General features: G+C 58.8%; 1 protein-coding gene across 3 annotated transcripts; it reads right to left on the bottom strand.

Moving 5' to 3' along the window:
• Nucleotides 1-8,178, bottom strand: Mbd3 (methyl-CpG binding domain protein 3). Of its 3 annotated transcripts, none has more exons than XM_071604469.1 (7): nucleotides 8,075-8,178; nucleotides 3,612-3,771; nucleotides 3,292-3,429; nucleotides 2,297-2,387; nucleotides 1,682-1,859; nucleotides 851-1,054; nucleotides 1-598 (listed from the first exon to the last, which is right to left on the bottom strand). In XM_071604469.1, exons 1-6 carry the CDS (start codon nucleotides 8,086-8,088, stop codon nucleotides 856-858), a joined length of 780 nt encoding a protein of 259 aa, XP_071460570.1. In that variant the 5' UTR covers nucleotides 8,089-8,178; the 3' UTR covers nucleotides 1-598; nucleotides 851-855. The 3 variants fall into 3 exon arrangements, with proteins under 3 accessions (XP_071460570.1, XP_027808253.2, XP_071460579.1); XM_027952452.2 differs by having other exon boundaries at nucleotides 851-1,039; nucleotides 7,979-8,176; XM_071604478.1 differs by having other exon boundaries at nucleotides 851-1,039; nucleotides 8,075-8,176.
• Nucleotides 8,179-10,888: the final 2,710 nt, after the last annotated feature.

Genomic DNA, 10,888 nt, shown 5'->3' with positions numbered 1-10,888 from the left:
TTCCAGCCCCATTTGTATCATCCATTTATTGAGGGAAGTGACCTCCTAGGTGGCTGCTGGCTCTTGGATGCCCTCACTGGGGTCACCAGCTCTACCCACCTGGGTGGCAGCGCAGGGCCATGGTCACGATGCTGTCCGAAGGGCTGACCTGCTGGCCCAGAGCAGTGCTGCTCACACTGCACGGAAAGGAGGTGAAGCTGTGTTTCTGGAATATTTCCCTGGCTCCTGGAGACATGGCAGCTGAAAAGACCTCATGTGTGACCAGCTCCAGGGCACGAGGGACGGGTGAGTCTGCTGGCACCTCTCCCATGTGGAGGAGCTCGGGGCAGAGACCACGGGGACAGGCTGGGGCACCACAGGCCCAAGTCCACACGTGGGGGCCCCTAGGCCCCCAGAGAAGAGCCATTGTGGAGGGTCCACCAGGCAGGGCTGCCCTCAGGCGCCCCGTGTTGAGGCCCAGGGGAGGAGGGGCTGCCCTCCTCCCAGACTGGGCCTGCTTGCTGAGCCTGGTCCCCAGTGTGGCCCAGGGCCAAGTCTGTAGGTGGCTGTGTAGAGGCGAGCTGGTGGCCCTGCAGCCCAGGGCTCTCAGGCAGGGCGTCTGCAAAGGATGGGGAGGGGACGCCATCAGCAAGGTGACTTGGGACAGGGACCTAGGCTCTTCCAGAACACGAGCTGGCCTGGTGAGGCATGCTCCCAGCACAGAGCTGGGGGCTTCTGGGCAGCTGCCCTTTCCCAGCCGCCACCTGCATACCAGGCTGGGGTGCTCTTCCACTGACCCCACTTGCCAGCCAGCCTGTGGCCTCAGGTCCCAGACCCTGGCCTCGTGGTGGGGAGGGCATCAGCCGGGCACCTGCTCTAGACACGCTCCAGCTCCTGGTCTGGCTCCGGCTCCTCCTCCTCGTCCTCCTCGTCGTCCACACAGGCCTTGTCCAGTGGCGCCTCACCATCACGGGCCAGCTCCTCCACGTGGGCCAGCATGTCGGCCATCAGTGCCTCCTCCAGCCGCTTCCGTACCTGCTGCACCAGCTCCTCCTGCTTCCTGGGGACACAAGTGCTGGCCAGGGGAGGGTGTGGGCATGTCCAGCCCCAGCACCTCTCCCCTCCCTGCTGTGCAGAGCGCCCTGCCGTGGGGAGACTTGGGCTCCTCATCTGCCTCTGCACACCGAGGAGCTGCGCGCCGGCTACCCTGGGCTTCCCCCTGCTGGCTTGAGCCTGGCCCGACTGCCACCTCACGGCAGCTGCTGCCACCACTGCCCTGCGCCCCGCAGCTCCTTCTGACCAGCGGTGCTGCCCACCCACTGTGCTCCTCCTCCTTCACCCCAGGTGTTTCCTTTATGGTCACTCAGCAGGGACCAGTGTCCAGCCATGATGTTAGATAAGTGCCCTAGCTCCCTGTGCCAGGCTCAGACAGTGCCCGATCCAGGAGGCTGCCCTTTCTCTGCCCTTGCTTCTGACACCGCAGCTGTGAAGCCGGCAACCAGGTCCCCTCGCTCCCTCCACGGGCCCCTGCCTGGCCTGCACCCAGGATTCCAACACTCTGCACCTTGCTGTGGCCACTCTGTTCTAAAACTCTGGTAATGTCAGCAGAAATGTCTAAGTTTTGGGTAAACTGGAAATGCACAGGTGCTGGGGGTATGGCCCCTGAGAGATAGGTGCAGTAGGGACAAGGGCCACCAGCTACCTGATGTCCTCGTCAGTCACCATGAATGCTTTGCACAGGGGTTGCGTGGTGTTCAGCCACACACCAGGGTTCTTCTCCACGGCGGCTGAGAGCTGCCCCGTGATGGGCATGGTGCTGGTATGCAGGGCGCTGGCGATGGCCGACAGCAGGGTCTCATCCGTACAGCCTGGGCCCACCCCTAACAGGTGAAGAGGAAACAGCCCCGACAGGGTGGGGTCACAGGGCTGCTTGCTCAGCACCCAGATGGGGGCTCTACCTTTCTCCAGCCTTGGCTCTCCTCCCACACGCCCTCACCTGGGCACCATGCCTTTCACAACAGGAAGAATGCAAGCCTAGCACACCGCTGAGCAGCGTGACAGTGACTTCAAAATGCAGGAGCAAACCCAGACATCCCTGCAGACCTTTTGGTCACTGTTTATGGAGCTGGGGGTGGACCCCAGGGCCTTGAGCATGGCAGGCAAGGGCTCTACCACCGAGCCACATCCCAGCCTTCGGCAAGTTCTTAAGACACCTGGAGGCAAGCAGTGTCCCCTGGGGTGCTCCAGAGATCAGAGGAGACTCATTCTCCACGGCCACATGACGGCAGCAGAAGCGGAGGGCTGGGGCTCTGCTCACCCTGCAGGCCTTTGGGCAGGTCCATGGTCCTGACAAGCTCCTCGGCGATGTCAAAGGCACTCAGGCCGCTCAGCTTCTTCTCCCAGAACAGCTGCCCAGGTGGACAGGACAGACAAGTCAGCCAGGCCACGGGGGTGGGGGGGGTGGGGGGATGTGAAGGATGGGGAGGTGCGGAAGTGGGGGACAGGACACACCAAGCCAGGCAGGGCCAGGGGTTCCATGACCTTCTCCTGTCACTGGGCCCTGGGCATCTCCCCTGCCTGCCCCAGGCGCCTACCATGCCCAGACCCCCAATGGGCATTTGTAAGTAAGTACTCAAGATAGAAAGGTTTTCTTTTTTGCTGTTGTGGCTTTTCTGGCTACAGAACCCAGGGTGCTCTACCACTGAGTTATGCCCCAGCCCCTCTGTATTTTCTATTTCGAGATAGGCTTTCGCTAAATTGCCTTGAAACAGCCTCATCTTCTCTCAGCCTGCGGAGTGGCTGGGACCACAGGTAGCCGTGGCACCTGGCTTGGTTCTGTTTTTTTTTTTAATGTACCAGGGACAGAATCCAGACCTTTTTATTTACTTTTAAAATTTTGAGTCTGTGCCAGCCTCTGGGCCCTCCCTGATTAGTTGCTAGGGCCTCACTAAATTGCTGAGGCTGGCCTTGAACTTGAAACCCTCCGGCCTCAGCCTCCCCAGTCAGTAGCTGGGATTACAGGCGTGTGCTGCCAGGCCCACCTGGGTTCTGCTTTTTAAAAAGCAGATTAGAAAGCCATTTATGTAGCATGCTGTTCTTTTGTAGTGCCAGGCTCTGAAGCCAGGTCCTAGAGCAGCTGAGCCAGTTCTGCCACTGAGCTACGGTGCCCACAGACTGAGCGATCTATTTCGGAACAGAGAGGCAGAAGGGAAGGCCGCACGTGGGGAGCTAGTTCCTGCAGAGCAAGGCTCAGGGAAGCAGTGCGGCCCTCCCAAGGAAGCCTCCCTTTAAAAGTGGGAACCACGGGCTCACCTGCCGGGGCTGGTCCACAGCCTTCTGTGGGTCGCTCTTCACCTTGTTGCTGGGGTGGTTGGTGATCTTGGTCACAGGCTGCTTAAAGATGGACGCTGTCTGCCGCACAGGCAGCGCTGTGTTCAGGTCGGGCTTGCCCTGCCAGAAAGAACAAGGTACTCCAGCAGGGTGGCCCGCTGGGCTCCATAGGCTGCCTGCGGCCATGCCCACCATGGCCAGCTTGGGGGTGGGCTCAGGCCCCTCTCCAGGGGCCACCTCAGTCAGGGGAAGCCTCTCCCGGCAGCACCTTCCCCAGTGGCGCTGGCACCACCCCGACTCACCTTGACCTGGTTGGAGGAGTCATAGCGCACGCGTTGGCGGCTCTTGTTCATCTTGCTCATCAGCATCTTGCCGGTGCGGAAGTCAAAGGTGCTCAGGTCCATGGAGCCCCCCAGGTAGCGCGCCAGCTGGGGCTTGCTGCGGAACTTCTTCCCACTGGGGCTGCGGGCAGAGGCGGGTCGGCGCAGGCCTCTGGGCCTGCCAGACCCAGCTAGACCGCCAGGAAGCCCCTTGGAGACCCTCCCACCCCAGGGTGGAGGGCAGCTGCCGGACAGTCACCACGACTTCCCGCACTGTGGTTCACAAGGAGACCAGCCTGAGGGGCATCCCTGGGAGCTGGCTCCTTTGGGTGGTTACCTGGGTGGGAGGCTGTGCAGGGTGCCCTGCTCACTCCAGGACACCCATCTATGGAGTCATCCAGCTGTTTTGTTGTTGTTCTGCACTACTGGGGACTGAACCCAGGGGGTGCTCTTCACTAAGTTACACACCCAGCCCTTTATTTTGAGGCAGGTTCTGAATTGCTGAGGCTGGCTGAAAGCTTGCAGGATCCTCCTGCCTCAGCCTCCTGAGCGGCCGCAATTACAAGCATGTACCACCACCTGAGTGCTCTGCATGCCACCTGCCACCATCCTACAGAACACCTACTGCAGAGCCAGCATCATCAGCAGGCAGCATGGAGAATCTGGCTGCTCCTCAAATGACCTAGCCACTCACTCCTGGACCTGGTGTGAAAACGCGTTCACATGGAGATTTGCTCATGAATGCCCAGAGCAGCATGACTCAATGCCCAAGGGAAGGAACAGCCCCAGTGTCTGAATGGACGGTCAGACACACACCTGCAGTGTGGATGGACCTGAGGACCTCATGCTCAGTGAGAACCAGACACACACACACACAAGGCCTCACAGTGTGTGACTCCAGTGACAGGGAACATCCAGAACAGGGGAGTCCAGACATGATGTGGCTTCTCGAGTACTGGGGAGGGAATGGGTGACTACTGTGGAGGCTGGCTGCCTGTTGTGGTGATGGAAATGTTACTAGTTAACGCTCATGGTTGCACAGCGTCGTGGTTAAACACCACCGAAGTGTGCACTGACCTGGATGTTTGAACTATGTGGCATGTGCTAACTTCAAAAAGTCATTAAAAAGTCGTAAGAGCATGTGTGATGTCACTAGGCCAGATGTTCAAGCACAAAACTTATACGAACTCAGTAAAAAGCGCTTGTTAATAATTTAGTCTGAAGGCCAGGATGTGGCTCAGTACCTGCTTAGCATGCATGAGGGTCTGGGTTGCATCCCCAACCCCAAGAGGAAGAGGGGAAAAAACTTTGTTTCTCCAGGAGAAAGTTTAAGGCCAGTCTCAGCAACTTTTCAAAACTGTCTCAAAATAAATAGATAAAAAGGGCTCTGGACATGTACCTCAGTGATAGAGCACCCCTCAGTTCATTCCCTGTGTGTGTGTTTTGTAGCTGAGATTAGTGGTGGCTCAACTGTGTCCTTCTCCCCTGTAAACTTCTAGGACAGGATCCTGACCTAGCCCTGGGTAGATGCCAGAAAACAGGACGGCTCATGGTCCAGTCCAGCCAAGAGGAAACCCAATCCTGCAATCATGGAGGGAGACTCAGCTGCCCTCTGGCACAGCAGCCCCCAGCCCAGTGTCACGATGCACTGGCCAATACACAGATCCTGGGAAGGTATGTTTTTGCACTCGCAGTGAAACGGGATGGTGCACAAGGACCTGGTGGGGCTCGGACACATATTCCAGGACCAGGTACCAGGGAGGGCACTGGGGCACAGAGAACCTGTAAGTGCCTGGTGTCCTGAGGGATAGAGGACTCCAGAGGTTCACTTCTGCAATTATGCTGTGGGCTGATGTCAAAACTGAGTGCACATGTCCAGGCTTTATGCAGAAGCTGAGGCCCTGACTGGTCCCAGACACAGCCACAGAGAAGGAAGAGACCCCAGGAAACGCTTGCCCACAGTCCTTTCCTCCACGTGCCCTACCTTCAAGAGACCGAGAACAGGAAAACACAGACACAGAACTCAGCCTAGTGGTTGCTTACAGGGCTTGGTACAGCTAAGGGCTCAGGGCAATCAAGTTACAATGGTCAAGGGTCTCCTTCAGCAGTGATGAAAGTCCTAGAGCTGAGTCTGGTCATGGCCACACACGTCTGAAAACACGTGAACATTCTAGAACGCCACTGACTTGCACACAGTGGGTGGACGGTACAGCACATGAACTACGTCTTGTTAAGCTGAGAATGAACTGCAAGTAGACAGAGTGGCCGCTGCTCAACTCTGATTGTACAAAACTACCAGGTTAAGAGTAACTATGAATATGAATGGTATCACATTTTTGAAAAAGATCATGCATGTCTGTATTGACACAGAAAGATGTCCCTGGTTTTTTATTGAAAGAAAAGTGAACAGATTTAATGAAACCAGATACACGGGATAAAAACGACCACAGAAGCCTGAGCTCTCTTATGCCGAGACTGGAGTCCAGGGTAAGGAGTCCCCCAAACCTGCACCTTGGAGGGCAGCTCTGGAATGGTCAACTTCATTTCCTACAGCTAGATCCCTACATCTAGAGGACCTCAGAGGGACCCCAGCTGACCCCTAAGAAGCTTCAGGGTAGATGGGAATAAGGTGTGATGTGATCAGTCTCAGGACACTGGCCAACCTGACCTTGGTTTAGCTCCTGAACTGCAGCCAGCCCTCAGGTTCTGGGGCCTTGCCTAGGTGTCTCCTGTTCCCCTGTCATTTCCTCAGGGGGTCCTCCAGGGCTCCCCTAGCACCCCATAGATCCCTGCAGCTCAGTGTGGAGTGGTGGCTGGTGCTCTGACACCAGAGGGATGGACCCACTCTCCGTGCCAGCTCAGCGGCCACCCCAGCCCAGCAGCTGCTGCAGAGGTGTTAACCAAACAAAGGACCAGAGAGTCAGACACAGACCAGAGTACCACTGTTCTTGGAATGGCTCTGGAGAATCCTGGCCTGAAGCCTCTTCACAGGCCCAAAAAACCAGAACCCCAGGAATTTCAGCTTTCTAAAGAAATGAGGTGGGGGGATGAAGTCACAGGAGAGGGGACAAGGGAAATACACAGTGTCTCTAAGAGGGACTGCTAGCAGCCCCATCATTCAACTCCTACACCTTTCGGGGCTGACAGTCACACCTTCCCTTGCTGTCCCTACACTTTTTTGAAATCAGAATCTAAACGTATCCTGATCCAAACACAAGCCACCCCTTACTCTACAGCCCAAACAGTGGACAGGAAAGAACCACAGTGCTCAGCTGATGAAGGGCTGGCTGGCCCTGGCTCCACATCTGCTCACCCATGCATTCGGAGCTGCACCCCCAGCACCCAGGCTGGCATTCTGCAGATGGCAGGCACCCCAACACACTGAAGACAAGGAAGGAAGGGGCAATTAAAAAGTGATGCAGAATCAGAAGCATCTTCCAGGCTACGGCTGTACCTCAGTAATAGAGGGTTTGCCTAGCATGTGGGAGCCCCTGGAGTAGAGCCCCAGCACCAAAAAGAAAAACGGGCATCTTTCAAAATTAGGGAGAAGGAAAACAGTACGTGATGGCCTGTCTGAGCAGGTGACTAATTCTTTGTTCCACCAAAGGAGTCCTTGCTGCCTTTCCCAGTCAAGACCAGCTCCTCCTTCCAATCTAGGGTTGAGGGCTCTCAATAAAAAACACTGACCACCAGAAGCATCAACGCACTAGTCTTAAATGGGTACCTAAGTAGCAGTAGCAGTTCTCAGGCCTGGGTACCCACGAGGGACAGCGGCCTTCAAACATTCCCAAAGGTGGGGGTCCCCCCTCAAAAGCAGGGAATCCCAGTCACCCTAGGGAACTCACTCCCAGGACTGAAACGGGCCCAGGACTGTGCATCTTGAAGCAGGTTAGCTCCAGTCCCCGCAACGAGCACTGCTCCCCGAAATCCCGGCTTGGCCACCCGCCTCGGGCTCCGCGGGACCCGGGGAACACACCACGGGAGCCAGAGGGAGAGCCCAGCCCCCACCCCCACCCGCCTCCCAGCGCGTCTGGCCGCTGCCGGGCGCCCCTAGCCTAGAGCGCACGTTCCCCGCGGCAGCCAGTACAAAAGCTTCAGCCGCCGGGTGCTAGAGCGCCATGCGGCCGCGCGCCACACGGCGCACGCGCACTGAGCCGCGCATCAGCGGGCACGCACGCGCATTAGGCTGCCGTGCGCTAGGCGGGCGGGCACACAAGGTCTACGCACGCTCGCACGCACGACGCACGCGCGCGGCCCAGGCCGCGGCCCAGGACAGGGGCGCCCAGGCCGCCGCAGAGACCGCTGGGAGGCGCCCGTTGGGGCCCTGCGCGGCCGGCGCGCTCATTCACCTATAGTAAAAGACATCCCTGTGGCCGGCCGACAGCCCCGACCTTCTGGGCACTTCTTCCCTCTCCCAGCCCTGCGGGAGCGCCGGGCACTCCCACCTCTTCCGCTCCATCGCGCCCGGCTCCTCGGCCCGCCTCCGGGCCCGCTGCCGCCGCCGCCGCGACCCCCGCTCGCCGCCGCCTCAGCTGCCTCCGCCGCCGCCACTTGCCGCGGCTGTTCCGGCCCGCAGGCCCCCGCCCTCCGCCCCCAGCCGGGCGCGCGCCGGCTTTGCCGCCCTCTCGGCCCCCTCCCCGCGCTCGCCAGCCCCCGCTCGGGGGGCCGCTCCGCCCACCCGCCCGCGGGGCTCGACTGCGCAGCCGCGGCGTAGCCCCCGCCCCATGGAGGCGAGGCCAATCGGTGCGCGGCTCGGGGCGGGGCCGCGTGTGCGCTTGCGCTCTGGGCTCTCGGCCTCCACGCGCGTGTGGGTCCTCTGTCCCGAACCTCGGAGTGCCTCGGTAGCGCGGCCGCTGAGGAGCCGCGGTGGCAGGCTCGTACCCTCCCTGCTCGGCCCTTCTCCACCCTCCAGACTCTCACGAGCAACCAAGTCTTGCCAACGCTTTTTCGCGGTGCCGGGGCTCTAACCCTCGGGCTCCACCGCCGACGCAGTGCGCCTCTGAGCGCCCTTCCACCTGTCCCGTCATCTCGCCCAGAGGGGCCCAGGCCTGCGCGTGGGACCGTCTCCCATCCCCTGCCCCACCCGACCAGGGGGATAGGAGGTGGAAGGGGTGGCTCTGGCTCGACGCACGCCCGGGGGCAGGTGTTGGAAAATGGACTACCTTTCCTCCGCTGCAGCTGGTCTGCAGTCACCCGGAGAAGGTCCCTGGTTCTAAGGAGCCAGATGGTGGCGTTGGGCCAACCCACAGCTCAAAAGACAAAATTAACACGTTTAGCCTGAAGGTCTTAATTGGCTTCATGCGTGATTCCAGCACTGGGCAGCCCCTCGTTCTGTAAAAGAACAAGTGATCCCACGGGCTGAGCGCAGGCTGCAGACCAGGAAGGGCTGAAGCACGCGGAAACGCGGGACTGTCCTTCAGAGCCTTGTCGCGCCCGCTTGGAGATTTGGCTGTTTTCTCTCCTGACCTCTGGGAAGATCGGAGTTTAGTTTTGGCTCGGTGGCCCTGAATCTTTTTGAGCCTGACTCCATTTTAGTCTAAACTGTTGGGCCTCGAGTGTGCAGGAGTGCACTCTAAACCAGTGGCCTCCTATAAATTTTATTCACGAATAACCCAGGATGACCTACCACCTCCAGGTCCTTAACCCCATTTCCAGTCCCCTTTGCCGTGGAAGGTGGCGTGTCCACAGGTCCTGGGGTTGTGACTTGCACCAATTGTGGGGCATCATCCTACAAGACCTGAAAAAGCTATAACTGGACAGATGCACGTGGGAGGGTGTGGGAAGACAGATGGATGATGACAGGGACTTGAGTCCCACTCAGCCCCCTCTCCTCTACCCACAACAGCCCTTGCTCTGGACAGTGCTGCCCTGGGGCAGATGGTTTCTCTCCCCACACCAGGAACTTGAGGGGTTCAATGCTCTGCAGCTCATTGGTGGCTCAAGACCCAGAGGCCCATACTGCAATGCCAAGCGGGGCGATCTGGAGAGGGGCCAGTGCGAGTGTGGAGACTGTCTATGCCATGGACCGTGGTTGCCCACCCAGCACAGCACGTGGTGACATGGGTAGGATGAGCCCTGTCAGCCTGCAGGGGGATGCTTTTCTTTGCCAAGTTGTTCACTCCAGGGCTGGGTCAGGGTGAGCAGAGGGTGGGCCTGGAACGCCTGTGTAAAGAATGGAGGCCGATGAGTGCTGGTGAGCAAGCAGAGCCATCCGAACCCTGCCCTTGGCTGGCAGGAGTGTGAGAGGGGGCAGTGGTGCTGGAGACCAGGGACTAGGAAACCTGGCAGCTCACTCCTAGGCACAGACCTAGGACCTGAAAGGAGAGGCTCACACAGGTTTGTAGGAAGTCTCACGGCAGCCAAAGGGCAGGAACAGCCCGAGTGTCCACCCCCACCTGGAGCATCACTCAGGCATGTGGAGTTGCTGCACTGGGGACAGACCCCAAGGACACTGTGCTCAGTGGGAGAACTAGACACAAAAGGTCGCATTGCTGGGTGCGATGGCATGGTCCTGTCATCCCAGTGACTCAGGAGGATCTCAAGTTTGAGATCAGCCTGGGCAACTTCACCAGACTGTCTCAAAATAAAAAGGGCTGAGGATGTAGCTATTATGGTTTGGAGGTGAGGTGTTCACCAAAAGCTCACTGCAAGGTTTGGAGGAGAAATGATTGGGCTATAGCCCTGACCTAATCAGTGTATTGATCCCTGATGGGATTAACTGAGTGGGAGCTGGAGGAGGTGGTTCACTGGGGATGTGGCTATGGATCTGGAGAGTGGAATCTCTCTGCTTCCTGACCACCATGATGTTCGGCCATACCTCGAGCCCCAAGGAATGGAGCTGGCCTTCTCTGGACTAATAACTCTTGAGGACTGTGAGCCCATAAACTTTTCCTCCTTTACAGTTGGTCAGGTCGTAAGAGGACAGTGGCTTCCTCCTGACTCTCCCTGAGGTTGCTCACCTTGGGGAGGGAGCCAGCACAGCACGCTGGAGGCCCACCTGGGAGGAGCTCTGGCTTCCCACCTGCAGCCACAGAGCTCCTGTAGCCTCCACTAAGGAGGTGGCTCCTGCAGCCTCCACTAAGCTTCCAAGGGTAGCCTGGCCTGTGTCCTGACTGCAGTGGCAGCACCCTGGGCCAGACCCATCCAGACACATGGCCCTAAACTCGTCCAGGAGACTGTGTGTCTATTTGATGCCAATGAAGTTGTGGGGTTCTCTGTCAGGGCAGCGGTAGAGGAACACATCGCACAGTACCAACCAC

The sequence above is a fragment of the Marmota flaviventris genome, chromosome 1 (genome assembly GCF_047511675.1).
Source record: "Marmota flaviventris isolate mMarFla1 chromosome 1, mMarFla1.hap1, whole genome shotgun sequence".
Lineage (NCBI taxonomy): Eukaryota > Metazoa > Chordata > Mammalia > Rodentia > Sciuridae > Marmota > Marmota flaviventris.
Note: the sequence above shows the minus strand (reverse complement) of the source record. Positions and strands in the feature narration are given on the sequence as shown.

Excerpts from the sequence above, each read along its gene's own strand:
- Mbd3 (XM_027952452.2), bottom strand. The coding sequence starts at position 8,088 with ATGGAGCGGAAGAGGTGGGAGTGCCCGGCGCTCCCGCAGGGCTGGGAG. Across the intron at positions 3,430-3,611 it reads ACTCCTCCAACCAGGTCAAG|GGCAAGCCCGACCTGAACAC; the intron begins GTGAGTCGGGGT and ends TCTTTCTGGCAG. Across the intron at positions 2,388-3,291 it reads CTGTGGACCAGCCCCGGCAG|CTGTTCTGGGAGAAGAAGCT; the intron begins GTGAGCCCGTGG and ends CCACCTGGGCAG.